This window comes from Saccostrea echinata, unplaced genomic scaffold, assembly GCF_033153115.1.
Source record: "Saccostrea echinata isolate AGI-Se365-2 ecotype Australia unplaced genomic scaffold, CSIRO_AGI_Sech_v1 ptg000056l, whole genome shotgun sequence".
In the NCBI taxonomy this organism is placed as follows: domain Eukaryota; kingdom Metazoa; phylum Mollusca; class Bivalvia; order Ostreida; family Ostreidae; genus Saccostrea; species Saccostrea echinata.
The window spans coordinates 16,200,001-16,221,596 of NW_026889805.1; the positions used below are offsets into that span (position 1 = coordinate 16,200,001).

At 33.1% G+C, this 21,596-nt stretch overlaps 1 protein-coding gene across 4 annotated transcripts in view; it reads right to left on the minus strand.

Moving 5' to 3' along the window:
• LOC133173036 (dipeptidyl peptidase 4-like) overlaps positions 1-21,596 on the minus strand; it is a 119,200-nt gene that overhangs the window by 51,214 nt on the left and 46,390 nt on the right. For 2 of the 4 annotated variants that reach the window (XM_061307936.1, XM_061307932.1), the window contains exon 1: positions 817-900. The exons of the other annotated variants lie outside the window; for them this stretch is intronic. In XM_061307936.1, the coding sequence (XP_061163920.1) occupies positions 817-885 (69 nt within the window). In that variant the 5' untranslated portion in view covers positions 886-900. Of the gene's footprint in view, positions 1-816; positions 901-21,596 lie in introns of those variants that run through there. 4 annotated transcript variants of the gene reach the window in all.

Consider the following 21,596-nt stretch of genomic DNA (forward strand, 5'->3'; position numbering starts at 1 on the left):
TTTTATGTGGCCAGATGCTCCCTGCTTTGGCTCCTAACGATGAAATTACAGGTGTTTTATTGAGAAAAAAATCTTCCTCATGAACGGCTTAATTTTTATACTACAGAAGCACGTTGGAGTTATCTCGCTTTGCACAGAAACTGTTAGGTTATCCAATGAGGGAAATGAAATTAACGGTCAAGTGGTTTTAATTTTCTCTCAGTTTAATTACTGTGTCAGACAGAATTTAAAGCTATCGGAAGAAATACTGCAGCTTTTATTCAGCTGACAGAAAACAATAAATTTTACTTTCTTTATATAATTTTACTGCGATTGACATACTTATTGGGAACTTAAGTATCAACAGAAGTGTAGCACTTTCTTCAATTCTAAAATAAAGCTGGTGTACTGAATGTTCTTTATGATGAATGGTAATATTAATTTAAACTACGTTATTTATTCTATCATTTGACGAACACAAGATTAAAGAAAAACATTCGTATAAAAACACGAAATTAAAAACATCAAGAAATGCCACAGAAATAACAGCACATGCAGTAGCCTTATTTGATGACCAATCTCTTTTTTTAAAACTAAAAATCCATTGATCAATTTAACAGAAACTTATAGCATAAACCAAGGAAATCCCAGGACCAAATCACAAATTCTATTTTCACATTCCTTATCTGTTTTTTTTTCAAAGAACTAGATATCATGTACAGGGTCAATCTTGAGATGGAACGAAGAGTTGTTTACATTATGAGAACTGCCATGTTCACAGATGATTCCAAAGAAGAGAGAAAAATTCTAATGAATAGTTCTAAAAATATAACTCACTTCTGTGTCCAAGTCGGAGATAGAAACCCTTGAATATTTACCGGAGCATTCCGAGGAACGGCGGGTCATTCTAGAATGCACCAGTTCAACTCCATACACGATCAACAGAATATCAAATTTTTATACACTGTCAGATCCAAAGACATGTTTACATTCTCAATTTGTCTGTTCAATGACGAAAGAAAAAGTGCGTCGTCTATGTATAACATTTACAAATCAAGGGACATTTCCTTGACAAACATCATGGCGCTTAATGAAGATATTCATAATAACAGGAATTCTTGATTGTCTTAGAGGTTGTCCTTATGAAATTAAAAACAAATTCTAGTCACGTGATTCTCAACCTTCAAACATAAGAGAAAGCATTATAAATCCGAGTTATTTTCTTTCAAACAAGAGACACATGACCTTACTTAATTATCACCTGAATCTCTGCTACAAACTTACAACTAAAAAATAAAATCAGAGAAATAACTAGAGCTTATACATAATGTACTTTATTTGCTTTTTTGGGTGGGTGGGGTTGGGGTGGCATGGCCGTAGGAACCGGGGGGGGGGGCAATAATTTTGCCCATATATAGAGCACTACAGAAAACATAGATCTATTTTGCTTGTGCCCCCTCAATAAAAACGTCTGATGACTTTTTTTTCTTTTTTAGCTTGTCAAGGAATTTTTTGTAGTTGATAGTGCCCCTTCAACTGAAAATGTATGGCTGTGCCCCCCATACTGAAATTGCTTCCTACGGGCCTGGGTGGGTGGTGAGGATATTTATATTCCTGTCCTGCAAGAGCGTTGTAGGATTGGGGTTTGAGACCATCATCTGTCTGGGATCGGAATACTCCAAATACTTTACTTTAAACATAAAACAAAATCATTGAGCTTGTAACCTAGGCTGATTTTCTTTTCCAATGGGGTTTATACATATTATCGTTGATAGGCATTAAGGCTTCAAATAAATAAATAAATAAATAAGAACAAAAACACAAACGAACAAAAACGATAACTTAAAAAAAATCCCATCCACATTGCTTAATAAACAGTGTCACTACAGTATTAAATTTCAGTATTGAATTAACGATATAAAATTCTCCCTTAAACAACTTCAAGTAGGTAACCTAATTATTCAAAATAAAAGATTCCATTTCAAATTCCCCAGTACTGTATATTTCCCATAAAACCTTTAATACCAAATACAATGTATATATCTAGCGAACGCAAAGCTTGCGAGTTCATTTTCATTTATCACTATGATCACGGGAGTAACCCAATTACTTCGACTGAGTAATATAATATCTTACAGCTTAAGGTTCATAAACCCTCTGCTCACTCATATAAAATATTGCTTCAACTGTAATGATTTTCCAAAAGAAATGTTTATTATGAGTAAAATACAAACAATCATAGCATAACTTGCGGGGCAAAATTAGACAAAAAAGACATTTCAAATTGACAAATTTATAAAAGAATAATAAACATTAACATCACCAAGAGTTATCTCTCTTATCAGAGTATCGATGAACCTTTATAATACCCCCACCTCAGTCAATCAATAAATGAATGAATGGATCAATCAATCAATGTCAATATTCATGTTGCAAATGTCACCATGAATCTGCACGGTGCTTTAAGTATTATTTTGCTTCGGCCATGCAATGTGAATCTTGGTTCAAACACTGCTGCAGTGCACCAAAACGTGATGGCATCAGTGAAGCTATTTCAAACCTTGACAATATCTCAGTTCAAAACCCCTACTTATATTAGTAATATATACTAATCAGTTAATTACATATGTGAAACGAAAAAGTACAAGTTTTCAGATAGCAAATATGTCGAATACAATCTCAAGATTCACGCCTTTCTACTTCACTATGACTACATAAACAAATCGAACTTGCCTTCATTTTCAGTAGAATACATTTTATAAAAATGTGTTTACGGGGATGAACGGTAGCGACGTTGCAGTGAGCGGGTTATGTAAAAAAAAATTCTGCAAAGATTGCAACTGTTCATTTCCTTATTAAACAAGAGGCCCAAGGGCCTTAACGGTCACCTGAGTACAACAATTTAGAGGATCCATAAACTGATAAATGAAGCTTTAATTGTTGCCCAATAGCAAGAAAATTAGTACGATTAAGATAAAAAAATAATTGGTCTAGTATCTTTCTATCTGTCTCCCATTTATCACTATTACCATGCAGACTTTTAACAAAATGTCTATATTATTACCTCTCACATTGACCTCACTTGGCCTTTGAAGAACATTTAAGAAGATAAGTTATTTTTGTTTCATTTTTATTCATCTATCATTTCCAAGTCTACCTGATTATTAAAACTATGAAAGTACTTTTTATATTATACAATAAATGTTCTTGCATAATTCTCTTATTCTATTAACCTTTCAAATACATTATCTACAGTGATTAATTATCAAAAAGTGAATGGCAAAGGGGAATAACTTCACTCAATAGAATACAAATTAATAGAGCCCTGGTCAGGACCAGAACACTTGACTAAATGGTCCAGATGTTGAAAATTTACAAATTTGGAAGAGGTACCCTCATCATCATAACTATGCAATAAGTTGAAGATTTTCAAAGAATTCACACATTTTCACTATATTATCAAATAGAGTCCCCTCCTTCACCAGAACCCCTGACCCAGGGGCCATGAAATTCACAATTTTGAAATAGGCAGCCATGCTCATCATAACAATGTACTTAGTTAATTTATTTCATACCCATGAGCAGAGAAGAAGATTTTCAAAGATATAATGCATTTTCACTATATAATCAATAGAGCCCCGCTCTAACACTAGAACCCCTGACCCAGGGGCCATAAAATTCATAATTTTGCAAGAAACAGCCATGCTCATTACAACTATGTACCAAGTTACTTTATTTCACACCCAGGAGCAGAGGAGAAGATTTTTAAATATTTTGTGCATTTTCACTATATAATCAATAGAGCCCTATCCTAAAGCCAAAACCCCTGCCCCAGGGGCCATGAAATTCACAATTTTGGAAGAAGCAGCTATGTTCATCATAACAATGTACTTAGTTAATTTATTTAATACTCATGAGCAGAGAAGAAGATTTTCAAAGATATAATGCATTTTCACTATATAATCAATAGAGCCCCGCCCTAACACTAGAACCCCTGACCCAGGGGCCATGAAATTCACAATTTTAGAAGAGGCAGCCATGCTCATCATAACTATGTACTTAGTTAGTTTATTTAATACCCAGGAGCAGAGGAAACGATTTTCAAAGAAATAATGCACTTTCACTATATGATCTATATAGCCCCACCCTAGCACCAGAACCCCTGATCCTGGGGCCATGAATTTCACAATTTTGGTAGAGGGCTCAATGCTTATTACAATCATGCCAACAGTTTGACTGCTTGATGTCCAGGAGTAAAGAAGATTTTTAAAGATTGCGCATTAATTTTGGTGGTTTTAGCTCCACCCCTCAGGCCCCAAGGGGGCAGGGACCATGAAATTCACAATTTTTGTCCCCCTTCACCCATAGATGCTATATGCCAAAATTGGTTGAAATTGGTTGAGCGGTTTCAGAGAAGAAGCTGAAAATGTTTAAATGTTAACGCACGACGCACGATGGACGACGCACGACGACGGACAAAAACGGATAGCAATAGGTCACCTGAGTGACTCAGGTGACCTAAAAATGTCAATTTAATATTTGGGTCTGTAAAAATTTTCATTTAAAGTTGGTGAAAGTATGTAAATTAGTGTAAATATTACCGATCCTCACGTTGCATTGATGGAAGAGCAAAGAAACAATTGAACTTTGACACTTCTTAAGTAATCTTTCATACATAAACGGGATCTACTGGTTTACAATGTTCAATTGGTTTTCACAAGAATTACAGAAAATATTCAACGGACGTACTTATTTGTTTGTTCACTAAGTACACGTAAATAGTCCTGCAGTCATGGTAATTTCTATAAAAGCTATTGAACCTTTATTTCATTGGAGGAACCGTATTTTACAAATATGCTTGTATACGTTTATTCAACTTATACAATTTTAAGGAATTTACAAATATTTGTCAGAATTTCATCTCTTTACCCCTCCCTTATCAAAGAGATACAAATCATACATTTTCTCAATGCCACGGATAAGCTAACCTGATCATTATCATACAGATGGTGTCTTCTATACCTATTCCCACTTTTTAACAATCTCAATTCCACCTATTCCCACTTGCAAATAACAACAGATGTTTTGATAGTTAATTTGTTTTTATAGTAATTAGACTCATTACATCCCATCTTAGATTTACCTGTATTTTGTACATTTTAATACAGAAATAAACAGACGTATAAAAATATATAATTTATTTCATTTAAATATAAGGATTTTAGATAATAAAAAATACAGTACGGATTTAGTGCTTATATTTATTGATTCTATGCTCCATGTACACAATGAAATGTCCAAAATAAATCAGGACTTATGCAATGTGATTTTCGAATAAATAAAATAAAGTATATAATCAATTTATTTGTTTTTTTTTTCTTTGAAATATTAGTAAAAAGTCTAATTTTCCTTTCAAATATAAGTAAAAAGTCAGATATATAATTTAAAAAAGACAGTTTACCAGTCCTCTATTTCAATAGGTGTTAATTAATTACTGTTTATACAGTAATTATTATGTTCATACAGTTAATTATTTGTTTACACAAAAATTCCACCTATTCCCACATAAAATTTTACCTTTTCCTACCTGATTTTCAAAAAATGGGAATAGGTAGAATAAACCATACAGATGTCCTCTCTCATTTCGTAACTGTGACATATGAAGTATGGTTTTCTAGGTTATATATGAATAATTTAATTTTGTTTGTATTCTAGCCTCTGACTGGTTAATATCCAAAAAGGAACACAAATTATTTCTGTATAACCTGGTTTGGTATGGGGACACACACACCCCCCTGACAACCAGCTGAATCATCTGTATCCATACAATCCTCTCATTTCCAGTCCTCGGGATTCATGGATTATAAAGCGTAAACTGACCCAAACCAGGTTATACTCGAACAATTTGGCCAAGAATTAAGAGTCATTCCTAAAAGACATTAATATTTTATGGATTCAGTTTACATTCAAAACAATGGTAATATATTAATCCCATCCTTGAGTGTCATTCCTGATCTAGAAGGCAGGGATTTCACATTTTCTGGTAGAGGGCTTATTGTTTGTATCAAATATGGATTTTCATAGATTGCATTCATCCATTAGGTTCTGTCTTTTTACCTTTGCATAAATGGAAAATAAATGTTATAAATACAAAAAAAAAAAACACGATATTGTTCGTGGTTTCAATGAACAAGCCTCATATAGTGCAAAGTTAGCCCTAGTGCTATCATGTTGTAAATTTTGAATTTACTAGTTATCATGTTGTAAATTTTGCATTTACCTCCTTCTAGTAAATTCAAAATTTACAACATGATAGTGCTACGGCAAATCTACGGAGCCTACAGGGCGTGAGTACAAAGGGGGCCGACGTTTTAGTTACAATACTATCTACAAGAAATATTCTGTAAAATTCTAAACAAAGCTAATACTTGTCAAATGTATCATCAAATATATCAATTTAAAAAAGACGAAAATGTTCAAAATCGCGTACTTTGCCTTAGTTAGGGGTGAATATTATGATTCAGAATTGCAGTCAACGGTCCTCTTAATTCATTTTTTTAATGTTTTTTTTTTATTTACATTTATTCTTCAAAAATGCCTCTAACCTTTATTGAAATACGAATATTCCAAAAAATATTAAATAATTATTTGTTTTCCTAAGATTTCCGGGTGAAGCAGTGAGAGTAGATATTGATCTGGAGGGGAAAACGATCCAACCTTCAATTCAGGTCATATTCACTGCCAAGAGATGAAGCGGACTAACTGGTCATAAACCTGTCAACAGACCTTATATTTGTTTAACAATAGTAAGACTACTGTACTATTGCATCTTTTAAGAGTTTTTCATTATGTGCAACCCAGACGTCTTCTGAATCGTAAAATAACACAGAGGGTTTTCTCCTCCACGGACAGACAAATGCTTCAGACGGATTTCAATTGGTGATGACATTAATTTGCTGTCTCTTCTTTTCAAGGAAAAAATAATCCAAAAACTAAGGAGGCAAGCTAAGTGTATTTATTAAACAGAATTGGATCCATATATTAAATATAAAACCAGCTATGGTTTAATTCTCGTAAAAGGACCACATTCAACAACCTTTCCAGAGTGACCATTTCATCAGTTATTCTCGTGAATATGCTATTCAGCATTCTATACTGTACTTTCCGTATATCAATTTATATCAATTATGTCATTTTTTCATTGTAAGTAACGAAATACCAGGCACGAAGTATCGGGGGGGGGGGGGGTCACTTTTTTTCAAACATAACCTTTTTACTGTTGATAATGTTAATTGAAAGGCCGATTGCTCCCCCCTTTTTGTTGGTTGTAGTTTAGTAAAATCGTCCCATGGTAATGTATATTGTATTCGTCAAATATGTGGAAAAAGTTTAAATATAACCCCCCCCCCCCAACGAAATAGGTTTTTCGAGTTCGTACTATTTCCCTTTTAATGGCTTGTCAAAGAATTTCCAGATAAGCTTGTGAAATATTCTTTCTGACTGCCACACCCCCCCCCCTTCAAACCACGTGCCTGAATACTGGGCTTTTCAAAACGAACAACAAACGACACATTTAAACTCTTGGCCGCTTATTTGGTGTGTTCTCTTACTGATTCTAATTGATATGCTATTTGAATTGTTGCTGAGATTAAAATGAACAGTCAGATCTATGGAAGCATGACAACACATTTTTTCATGTAATATCAAAAGATACAAAAAGCTAGCTTATCTGAATCGTTTGAGGAAACCACATTAAAAAGAATCAATTTTGTTTTATCTCATTTCATCATAATAATGCATACCTTCATGCAAAGGGGAATTTGCTTGATATTTGTATACCGGGGATATACACGAGGAAACTTATTTCAAATTATTTAATGATGCAGTCTCTCCCTTCCCCATTTTTTATACATTTTTTTTCTTCTTAACTGAAGTTTAACTGTTATTGAGAGGTGATCAAATCCCATGAAAAGTACGTGTTGTTAAATTACATGTTGTACACTATGAAAAAAAAAGCTCAGTCTAGATTCAGTAAGATTTCCTAAACTTTATAAAGAATTGACAACAACACAAACGAGAAACGGGTTCGATATTACTGTTACACATACGTGTTATTTAATTCAGTCCAAAAGCGTCAAAAATGATATCCAAAGTGCGAGCTACAAGAAAAATTATGACAGGGAAGTCATAATTACGAGTGTTTGACATTTCTTACAAGCTCAATATTCTGCCTGTATACACCTCAAGTGTCAAGCCGTGTTCTAGAGACAGAATACTAAAATATCAAAATATTTACGCACAGAAAAGGTATTCAAGAATTTTTCCAATAGTGGATTTTTTCTTGTCCTTTTTGTTGCGGTTAAGCTATACAGCTTTATTAATTTGAAAATTAAATATAAAGATTTCAACATGTTGATAAATTATTATAGTATGAAGAAATATCTAGTGAAAATTAATCACTCGAGTGATTTCTTCCTAAGATTATCCTAAAGTTCTGAACAAATCCTAAACAACTATTTAATACCAAATTTTTTCGAGATAAAAAGTAAGAATATCGAATATAAACATCCGTAATAAAATACGAGCCAGCAGAAGTATCAGTTTAGACACGAGGGTCGTTTTACAATGTTCTCGCAACCTTGACCTATATACTACTAAGATTATTACATGAAATCATGTAATGCTACGCATTGTAATTAAGCAACGGTATTTGAAACTTAAAAATCTTTGTTAAATTCCACGGCTTGGTTTTTATTTTAGCTATTCTTCTGCAGTGTAATCGTCGAAATCGATTTTCATCAAGATATCTCTATTACGCAATTGCTTTTAATTGCAAAGCTGTTAATTTTCATTTTCCATAAAAAATGAGATTTTCTTATAAAAGAAAAAAGAAACTTTTACCTGAACAGCAATAAACGCGTTATTAATACTGTCTCCACTGCTAAAAGCTCTCCTTTCGTAGATAGCCCTCTTACTGAAGCCAGCAGACATGCTAATGTTCCTAATGGTCTCCCACTCACAATATTATGGCAACATTCTTGTTTGTTATATAGACGCTGTCCTTTTTAAACATCTGCGTTCTCGTACGTTTCTAAAAAGCAAACTTTCACTCTTTTTTTAACATTCTACTTCCACTAGAACGTCCGTCAATCCGATTTGACAGAATTTAATTCTAGGATCGAACACTATTTTGAAACAGAAGATGAATTGAGCAAAAAAACAAGGCTTACGCTCACAAAGTGAAGCTTCTTTTTTCCATTGATTATACCAGCATGTTGGTATTTTCAATCAACTCTAAAATTAAGACTTTAATTCTGAACTAATTTCCCATCATTTCTCCAGTCTTCGCAGCATTCATGCAGTGATAACAACGCACAAACAATCGTTTACTTAACGTAAAACTAGCGACGGTGATTGAGATTAATGCGGTGATTATCGAGTATGTTAGCTTGACAGTATTCTACTCAAACACCTGATTGTGTGGCAAAACTGTTTAATATTATACAGTCCAAGCTGTGATTGATACATTTTCGTTCTACTATCGTGCTCACACAATCGGGTGAACAGTGACAGAAGAGAATTAATCTCGAAGAAGTTATCTATGGAACAAAGATTGCGAAACCTTGTAGAAGGGACGAGAAAATAAATTGTTAAAAATGTGTAAAAATTTCCCTGATTTGCATCGATATTCTCAGTGCTGTTCTAATGAATTGAAGCGACTAACAAACTTGTACATGTACTTAAAGTACCATTTTAAAGGTTTTTATTTTCTTGGAATGAGAAAAAGCTTTTGGTTAAAATGAACAATTTTCAAATTAGAACAAGGGACCCATGGACAACGCTCCCCTGAGCATCCTTGTCCCTGCAGTATTTAGAAAGATTTGAAGGATTTTTTATCGTTATTCCCATGACCCCACCTTATTATTGTTATGCCTTATGTTTAAATTAAATTTGACAATAAATTTGTCTAGTCTGACTACATTATTAATGCATCTAGGGCTCACCACGGGTGTGACCGGTCGATAGGGGTTGCTTACTCCTCCTAAGCACCTGATCCATCTTTGGAATTTACAGGGGTCTGCGTTTTTATGCCCTGTTCACAGATTGTATTGTGTGTAGGATTTTTGAGATCAATCACCGTTTGTTATCTTCAGCTTTTTCATAAAATTGAATCCACTCAACATCAATATGACTTAAAAGGCCTTTCTGTCCTGGAGATTTTATTAAATTCTACATGCATTATCTACAGTGCTAGTCTCATGTAAAAATTTGAGCCCTTATTGTGGCTTAATCATACCCAAAGACATGAATCAAAATTACCTTAGGATGCTTGCATATTAATTTGACTAATTGGCCTTGCTGTTTTTAGAAGATATTAAAAGATGTTTTTCTAAATATTCCCTTGAGTAAATCTTTTTTCCTATTTTGCCCCCGGGAGCCATGATTTGAACAAAGAGCTTACGCTTTCAATACAAATCTGGCCCTGTACATGTATTTTTTTTTCAAATATGAAATTGTTATGAGAAATTAAAACACGCTCACTGAATTGTTCAAATTCCATGCAATAAGATCATACAAACCTTTTTCTTTTATATATATATATATATATATATATATATATATATATATATATATATATATATATATATATATATATATATATATATATATATATATATACGACTTCCTAATATTTTGCCCATATTTTCTGAAAAATTGCAGAAGGCATCAATTTTCAGTCCAATTTTCTTTCAGACAAATTGCAAGTATTTACAAAGATTTTAAAGAAATGTGATTTCTCAAAGATTTTAAACTTAACGTATTCGAAACTGGAGGTAAGCGGTGGCTGTGAACACATTTTTTTCTGAAGGAAAATACACCCCTTTAAATGAGTCATTCTGAGGCATCTTCTGATGTAACAAATTAACGACATACAATCCTGCTTTATGCCATATTCTTTCCTGATTTATCACATTCATATATTTAATTAATATCCAAGCAAATTTCAAAACTTTCTGAAAATATCGATTTTTTGGGCAAACCATACCTCTTTCTTTAAACTTAAACTTTATCGAAAACTTTCACTTGAGTTCTATCTTTTCTGGCTCAGTAGCTCTTGAGAAAAAAAAAATTGTAATACACACACCCTACATGTATGTTGCCTCTCCCCTTTCAAGAGACGTATGCCTTCATTTGAACAAACAGCTGTTTTTCTTCAAGTTTGGTTGAATTTGGTCTTGCACATGTTCTGGAGAAGTCGAAAATGTGAAGTTAATTATAACATACCGACTAACGGACAACTGGACAGAGGGACAATGGACAAACCTCCATCAAGCTTGATCACTTGAACTTTTAGCTAATATGAGCTTAAGAAAAAAAAAATTGCATAGGTTTCTTATGTATATTTTAATTATATTATAAACAACAAGTGATCACAAAGCAGTTTATTTTATTCTAAAACTAGAAAAATACGAATGTCATCAGAATTTCCTAAATACAAGAGTGAATTTTATAAAGTGAGAAATTGAAGGAAATACAGTGGTATAAGTGATAAAAAGTTTAACAATAAACTTTATCATAACTGTCTCGGTTAGGCAATGTTTTGCCTTTTGTGATAATATTATAGGAGGGCATCGGACACTGATTTTAAAAGAACTAATACAGTATATAAATAAGAAATTGTGGATTTACGGGCAAAGTTCTATTTTTCAAACTTTGAACTTTTCCCCGTCTACTCCCAAACTTGAATCTTTTCTACCCGATGGATGCTGTCATATTATTTTTACTTATCGTGGTCATGCTACTAATAAGAAGATTTTTTCTACCTACAATTTATTTCATTTTTAAAAAAAGATTCCCTATTGTGGCCCCACCCCATACCTGGGGGCTATGATTTGAACAAAAGCTCGACACAACCTGAGGAAGCTACTAATCATTACCTCAGGGGCCATGACTAGAATAAACTTGAATCAGCACCACCACCTTAGTAAGAGGGTGGAGCCCTTCATTCAATCAAGGATGCTTCGTAGTACATGTATTTAAGTTAAAAATTGGCACAGTGGTTCTGGAGTAAAGCAAAAGTAAACAGACGGACGGACGGACAACAGTTGATCAGAAAAGATCACTTTAACCTTTGGTTCAGATGAGCTAATAAATGACCCAGCCCAATAGTTATTGAATGTGAGTATTAATCTGAAAATTGATCTACTCCTCTGCATATTCCCATATGGAGATAAGCTTACCGAGTTATAACGATACACTGACAACTTTTCCATTTATTCTCCTCTTTTTGACAATCACGTAAAAATAGTATAGCGAATGTCGTCTTTTCAATCCCTCGCTGCTTTCTAAATGCGGCTTTGAAATTGATATTTGGTGACCCGATTATCATAATCAAATTTGCTAATCTCTCACTACAAGTATTATGAAAAAACTGCACTGAAACAATGACGTAAACTTTCTTTTATGTGTCTGCAAGATATGTATTGATAACTTATAGTTTAGTTGATAAAAGAAAAGTCTGTTAAATTGTTCCCAGTTTTGAAATTAAAAAAAAACACACAATTTAAGATTATCCACTCTACATTACATAGTTTATAGTCTTCTGTGTAAGTTTTCAAGTGAACAATCTGCAAAATGATGAACACTGCAACCAAAATTGAATCTCTGAAATTCCATGCATGTCTCGAGCCTATATTCTAAATATAAAATTCAATTTGCAGTTGTGGTTTCAGCGATTTGGTTGCGAGTTGAATTTCTTATTGTGTGAATAAGACGCAGCAACTATTTCTTATTACTGATATATACATCCCCAGAGTCTATAGAAGTATGCATAAAATGGATTGATCATTTCATTCCAGAGAAAACCAAATTTAAGAAATAGATTTATAGATTTATATTGTAGAGTTAATTTTCAAGATTTTCCGGTACTTAATGTTCAAAACATAATTGTATATATGTAAATATACATGAATAAAATTCCGTTTTTTTCTCTCTTTTTAATCCACACATTTTAAAAATCTGTTTAGTTTCTGACATTTTCCCCCTGAAAGTAAAGTTTTAATTTTAAAGTACAATACTATCAACAAAAAATAAATAAATAAATAAATATGAAAATAAATCTCATTTCTCATTTAGAAGTCATGAGTTCCAGCACGTGTTTTACAACCAGAAAATAAACATAACCCTTTTAAAATACTAATAAAACCCTTGTGACTCCAATATGGGGGAAATAGTTAGTTTTATCAATATTTCCCCCTCTAGCTCAAAATAATTCCTTTTTAGCTTTATTGCATTATTATTACAAAATGAATTTCTTATCTTTAAAAAACCCGGAAACATTTGCAAAATGCAAAAGTAATCATTCAAAACATCACTAAAGTTGTTAGACATTAATAGAAGCGAAAAATCCATTTTCATTAAACCAATAAAACATTTAGAGCAATTGACCAATCCGACAGCATAGAAATACTCAGTAAGATTGCAATGACGAAAGTACCGTATGATGCCCAAAACAAACGAAAAGGCAGCCATCCTACTTGATTAGCTTTGTAAGAACTTGCGAATCACTTTATGCTATCATAATATACATGTATCTGCATTTCTTAAACGGTGAATATATAGAACAAAATCATTTTGTCCATTGGTTCAAAGGTTTTGTGAGAGAGAGAGAGAGAGAGAGAGAATTTAAAAAGTAAAAGTTTTTTCTCAATCCTCGTCTGAATGAAAAATGTGATTTGTTTTTGTTTTCTTTGTAAATTGTTTTATTATGCTTTTTTCCCGACAGTAGCATGTTAAGAATAACTTGTTTCTAGTATTCACTTTCTTTGATATACTTTTAGTATATACATCGACCCTTTATCTTTATAGACTCTATTAAACTGCTTTTAAGTAAACTTTGTAAAATTAAAAAGTATCTTCCTTAACTCTGACATATTACTCTATTAACACTTAAGCTTATTCTACGTACATTGGATTTGTAGATTTTTTTCTTTCTTTCCAAGCATGAATTAATATCAGCAATAAAATGTATATTTTTCAAGGAACGTACACAACTTACCACCAAATTCAATGCAAGTATAGGGATTCGACAGTAATTAGATTTAAAAATCTCTAGTTTTTTTGATAATTATTTGCACTTTTTCCCCCAGGATCACCTTTGAAAATTTTTAATGGTTTTCCTCGTGTGCAAATTACATACCTTAAACATCTTGAACACCTTAAAAAAGTAGTGTCAATATAATTTTTTCAGAATAAAAATCAAAATTTACTGCACATGTACAAACAAATATAAAAGAATAAGAGAATTATTAATTTTTTAGAGAGTTATAGAATTGTGATTACCTCACCGTATAAAAATGGCTCGTTTACATGGTCCCGGCTAGGACCCCGTCTCAGATCACACCTCTGTTTGTCAAATGAGGTATACAAACCTCTGTCTCCCTGAAACCGTACCCCTATACTCATCCCTCTAATTGTCCTAAGCCTCCCTCACTATCGAACCGCCTTGGCTCCTGACATCAGTGGGTAAAAACTCATGGGACCATGTCATGCATTCACTAACGAACTATTAGGAAAAAAATCCTACATCCCTGCTGATGACGAAACCTTTTATCCCGCCACATGGTAATTACCCTGAATACACTTCATAATTACATCAATGTTTATTTTTAAAAGGTCCGCATGTTAATGTCCTGCAATTTTGTAGAGTCAAAAACGAATCAATGACGAAAAAGAGAATGACTATATAAGAAAGATGTTGCACGCAAAGTCTGATCCCTAAACTATTGTATGTCCAGCACGGAAGAGACCTGCGCCAAGGTTCATGCAACCATGTTTTGAATGAGAGAGAAATATCGCATGTGGTGGGTAACCGCACCTAATCCATTTCTTAGAAACCGGAAGTCGATGGCTAAAACCAAAGTGAACGGATCCAAAAGTAGACTCCAGCTTCTTCTAGCTTTCTTTTTGCTGAATTATTTAGGATTTACCTCTTCTATGACTTTTTTTTCCTGAGACAGTATTGATGAAATCAGTTCCTGTTCTCGGATTCTTTTACAATCAAAAGGATGGGGCATAGACGGAAAAACTACAGCCAAAGAATAGAACGATAAAATGAGTTTGACGTGCGGATGTGTTTGACAATAACAAACACCACTTTCCATAACAATTAACGCTGCCAATTTTGAATCCAATTTATCAAACACTGGTCTATTACCAATTGAATTTCCAATTGATGCACTCATTGATAATATTGGTGACTACAGTTTTCTTGTGTCACTTAATGTTCTATAAATATCGCATGTAAAGCAATAATATCTGATTTCATTAATTAGCCATTAAGTAAGTCCCGCTGAAGGAGACCACATTGTAATTAATTATCGAACGCAACATCATTTGGTTTATTGAAAAAAAAAACTGAGATATACAATATCAAGCATATCTTTTAGTAGGATATACCTTAATCAATGACAATCAATGATTTTTAACTGATACAGCATTAAGAAACCCACGTGATATGGTTATTCGTGTTTCATGAAGTCAATGAAGATTGCAACCATTCGGTTAGATTAATGAAATTGAAGGTCACTGGATTTCAAGAAGAAACTTCATTTTGATGGTATAAACTAAAAACAACCAACAAACAGCACTCCTTTTTGTGACATACTTTTGAAGAAAACATACATGCATCATTGACCTCATTTAAGGGTCACTCACATCAAGCATGCCATGGGGTAAAGTAATTCAAGATTAAATGTCCAAGCAATCGACCGCTGCAGCGAATCGTGTACTCTCTACAAGTAGTATTCACAATTTTTGAAATGTTTTGCAATGCAAATATCAGGAGGGATGTCATATTGAAAGATCGACAAAATTATCGATTCTGAGGTTAAAAAGGTCCCTGATTAGCGGAGACATCTGAAGAGGCTTTAAAGATAGCAATAAAAGACTTAATCGCGGATTTTGTGGTTTATGGGTCATGCCTCCATCTTTTAATTAGATAAGACAAAAGGACACTTAAAGGAAGCAATAGGCAGATGCACACAGGGAACTTGTTCGAATTTTTTATGCCCCGAAAATTTTGGGACATATAGTTTTTGGTCCGCCCGTCTATTAGTTTTTTCGCAAGGGCTTTCATATATTTAACATGTATATTTCTTATGACAAGACCTTTCTTTGGGAACCAAAATTTTTGACCTATGATCTTGACTTAGGAGTTACTTTTGAAAAAAAAACTTTAACCTAAGCCATGAGCTGCCATTACCGGGAGGGGGGGGGGATCTGACAGTGTTCCACAAACACACCTTGTTTCCTTGTTTCTTTCAGAAAAATATCATCAAAAGCAGTTTTAACTGTTATTTTAAAGTATAGATCTCTCACTGTTTAGTTAACAAGACAAAGAAGAAAAAAAGGAAATCCAAGGGCCAAAGCGCATTTGATAGGCATTTTCGTCTATTCTATTTTGATTTATTAAATACAATTTTTTACCCATATTTTGTTATTCAGATGTGTAATCTCAAATTACACGATAATATTTAAATACCAATAGTTCCCATATATGATAAATATGAAAATCACCGAGTAAAAAAAAACATGTACATGCTACGGATTTCAAGTGTGCCGATTACTTCCATTTAACAACTCACCCAAAGGAGTAGTACGTGTACATATTAACGACACGGACGAGGATGCACCATTAATGCTACTGGAATATTCAAATTGCCCCTTCTGTAAGTACACTATGGATTCAAGGCATAAACTTGAAAACTTCATTTTTTACGGTAGAAGCCCTTTACAGGTAGGGTTTGCAGCAAAAGGAATATTTTTACACATCTAGTCAGAACATTTAGTGATTCGAACTTACGATCTCGGAATTAACCCGAGGGGGTACGTGTTCCTTCTAGAATTCTAATAATAGTCTTCGCGGTAATTTTTAACAACTGTTATTTGAATGAGCAGTTTTTGAAAAAAGAATAAGAATGGTTTACTTTGATTTATTTTATGTATGTAGAACCTCATCTTGGAACCTTTATGTTTCAACATATTATGAAAATACACAAATATGGAATCGACTCAATTTCACTTTTCTTACACTCCCATGCCACTTTTAAAAATACAACACCAGTCCCAATATTCTTCGCTACTGTCCTTTAGGTATAGATATACATGTACATGCGTCCAACAGGCTAAAAATGCTCTGCTTGGGTATACAAAAACGTATCTCAACAGACTCAATGTTTCCTTTAAAGTTCGAATTATCATCATGCAAGTAATCCTGGATTTCAAATTCTTCCATCTCTCCAAACCGTTGTCCTCAATTTAGAAGTTCTTTTTAAAAATTCTGTCAATATACAGCTATTCACATCTTTAAACAAATGAACATAATATTATTTACAGATCGAACATGAACTCTGTGTTGTCAGAAGAACAGTCATATAAAGTCCATGGTTATACCAATAACAAAGAAGCATCTAAAGCTGATAGACAAAGTATTTACATGTACGCTTAGGATCCAAAGCTTACATACAGTATGGTTTACTTACACTGTAACATATTTGACAAATGCGCCACAAAATGCACGCATTTCATTTGTTTATACATGTACAGTGCCTGTATCGCAAATAAAGACTACACAGACTTGTTAATGATTTATCTTTCTTTGGCCAAAATTTTAAAATTTTGAAACTAAACATATACATGTATTAGGATATGGAAGCAATATTTATGATGAATAAATGTAGATGGACCAAAAAGGTAATAACTTGATGTAAAATAATTTCGTGACCACATTAATATTTGAAAAAATACCAAAGCCTCACATCCAATTTCGTTTTGGGGAGATCCCAATAAAGGTATATCCAGCAATAAATTAAACCCAATTTACTAGCCAAACGTCAGTATGGACAGAAGTAAGAACATAGTTCCGGTTAAAAGTTAATAAATAACGCATAATTCCAATCAAAAATGTCTACGTTCGTGTTAGTTTTACAAATCGTAAGCAAATTACGCACGGAGAATACGTTGGTAGCTCTTGGCAATCGTTACGAATACAAATCGTCTATTTAAGGAGCCTAAATCTCACATTTGGCCTCCTAAGAGAAAACTTTTCGCCGTCTAATGTTTGCTGTAAGTTTCGCTAACGTCGTTCCATCTTAATATGTGTTTTCACATAAAACCAGCTTGCAGACTTCTGAGAAGTTATCTGCAGTTTCAGATCAATGATATTCGTTGCTAATTTTGCCAACAACTGCTTTGCTTTGATTGATAAATTGGGTATTTTGAGTTTACCACTGGGACATTCGTGTGACGATGGTTCCATTGTCTTTTGGGATATTTGAAGGCGAGAAGATGGCCATATCTCAGCAATACTAATCCTTCATTTGTGAAGAAACGAAGAAATATGGAAATGAAATCCATCAGAGTACATGACACGAGCTCGAGAAATTTATTTTTGACGTACGAACGAAATAAAAGACCAAATCACAGCAACGTGGGAGAGCAAAGGATAAACAAACAGAAAATCTCCTTTTAGTTTTTAATTAACAATTTATTAAAGGAGAAATAGAATTAAAAGGTTTCGTTTCTGTTTGTATACATTTTGAAACATTGTTATAAAAATGTTATACAAAACAGTCATTTACACTAACTGGATAACTGCGATACAAAATGTAGATGTATTATAATCCATATTACTGCTTTACCTACACGCAACCTTGTTCCACTTGGACGGAAAAAAAATTAAACACTTAAGTGTCTCAAGGAACATTAACCCACAGCATCTTTTTTTGAGCTACAGTTCTGTAGCTAAATTAACAATTGAAAATTCTTTTCATATTGCATATAAAATTCTTAATTTATTAAATTAGCAATTAACATATATACTAGTATATATGCATCAGCACTTAAAAGATTATTAGTAGTAGTATTTAGTTTCAAAAAAGAGTGCTTCGTCAACATGAAACAAACAAAACACTAGTGACAATATAAGAATTAATAACCTTCACGTCAATGTAAAGGCGTGAGTTTTTTTTTTTTTTTTTTTTCATCAATGTGTTTACATGTATTAGTAAAAAAAAAACAAATAAACAAAAAAAAAACAACCAAACAAATAAAAAGCTAAGAAAAAAAAAAGAAAAGAAAAAGAAAACAAACAATACCTCCAACATTTAAAGCTTTTTTTAACTGCTTAACTTATCACTGTATTTGGTATTTATACATCGATTGCCGAATGGATCTATACGAGCGAAAAATTCTCGAATGGGACGTTAAACAACATACAATCAATCAATCGTCGACATTTTTTATTATGAAATTATAATTCATATACGCGTGATATGTGTGCATTATAGAAAAACACCACAATAAAGCTTCCAAAATGAATCTGATTAATAATAAAATGACATTTAATGTTTCTGACTGGTAAACAACATCTAGCATACTATTTTATTACATCTTTTGTTATATAATTATGGAACGTATGCAAAAGTCGAAACAGGAATACACCTTCAGACCATGCATTTAGAATAACCAAGTCAATCAACGGCAAGGAGAAACAAAACCTCTGGTCCAAAGTACCAGATTTGGTTAGCTGCAGATCTGTTGCTCGCTGGTCTGAAAAAATTGGGATAGACGACCAGAGAGCGACAGTATCACTCATTGAAAAAAGTGTACATGTACATTGTTTGTGCTCAAACAAAAAAGTGCGCTGTTTCTCGATTTATTTCTCCGTATATCTCAAAATATTACTAACTACGTGTTCCTACCTTATTCTTTTATTTTTTCCACGACAAAACTGTACGTACGAAGCGCATTGGACCGACTTATATCTTGCCATCCAAAATGGCAATATAAATAAGCGAAATTTTGGATGGTTTCAATATCAGGCACAGGCAGGCATTAACAACGGTTTGAGGGAATGTTTTGTTGTAAAAGAATGTGTTAGAAACACACGGTTAATAATATTTTGAGATGGCAGCGTAAATATACGGAGAAATAAATCAAGAATAAGCGCATCTCTTCGTGCGCAATAAAAATACACTTTTTTTTCAATGGGTGGCACTGTAGCTGTCTTATCGTCTAACTTAATTTTTTCTGACCAGCGAGCTACAGATCTGCAGCTACAGATTTGGTATATGTGAATATAAAAAAGAATTCCGCTATTTAAATGTTATTAACCTTAAAAATAAATACGTTCCTACACTTTGATAATGAAAATATCGACGCTTTCTTAAAAAATAAAATAAATGTATATAGACAAAGTCCATAATCATAATCAGGTGCATTTTTTGTACGAAGAGCAATTAGCACATCGAATCCATTACCTCTAAATATGTTCTAAATTTCCACGACAGTAACAAGCGACAAATATTAGAATCCCTATTGCTTTTATGCCAAATATATTGAATTATAATCCTTGTGGGGCAACCTTTTGACAACTTAGATCAGTATCTTTACAACTAAAAAATAAAAATAGCTTGGTCTACAAAAACACTCCCAGAATATCTAGTCTCGGCGAATTTCCTAATTGAAGTCGAACTAATTTCTCTCTAAAGCAAATTAGTCTGAGGGATTTTAAAACCAAGTTTTGTCGATATTTCTGAATTATTAAAAAAAAACTGTTTTGACATAAATGATTAAAATCCGTTTCATCTGTCATTTTGATTAGCACGTACTGCTTCGCATGCTCTGCGGGGGCACACATTGTCAACCTCTAAACGACTATTTCTTTGCAGCTTTGAAACGAGATAGTCCTCTCTGCTCGGCCATCCTCGCACATTTTCCATAATTTCATCTTTGACAAAGTGCATGCTAATTGGAGGATGTGATAAAATGTAGTTTTCCCCGTTGCCTTACTTAGAGTTTAATATAACGTACCATTAACGACCATGTTTTTCAGCAAAACACAAGCAATTTATTATTATTTTCCTGCTGATCGACTAATAAGTCAAATAGTTCTTATGTCGCCAAAAGCAAACAGGTTTAGACGAGTGATTCGTGTCGTACAAAAAGATTTAATTTCCAAGAACATACGAAATATTAAATATTTGTAATAAAGAACATATTTGTAATAACTCTTTCTCAAAGCTTTGAAACTGCTGTTAATATGCAATAATGTTTCAATACATGAACTTGGCAGGGCCAGTAATTAGTACTATTTGCGTAGCATTTTTCATTTCGTATTATCACCCAGGTAACGATGAAATAATTTAAAAATCTTAATGTTAATTACCCACCTCAACAGTTATGAAAGGGCTGTTAATAACATCTTTGCTACTAATAGTGGCACGTCGATATATCCGGGCACTGTGGGAGCTCCGAGTTTTTGACATTTTCTAGAGAGTCCTAAACGTATTTGAACCATGAACCTCTTTTGGTGATATTCTCGTTTTCATTATTTTTTCCCCATGTATTTTGAGAGGCAAATGCCAGGAACACTAACTCAATTATCCTTATTAAATTTGCACGTTGGAAGAATTATTATCGCTGTTGGAACTTATCACACAGGAACACCTTCCAATCCTCGATATGAAATTCATATATAAGAAATTCAATAAATATCAAAATAACACTTTCTTGACTGCGATATTTTGCGATGTTTAACATCACTGCAAAAGTCA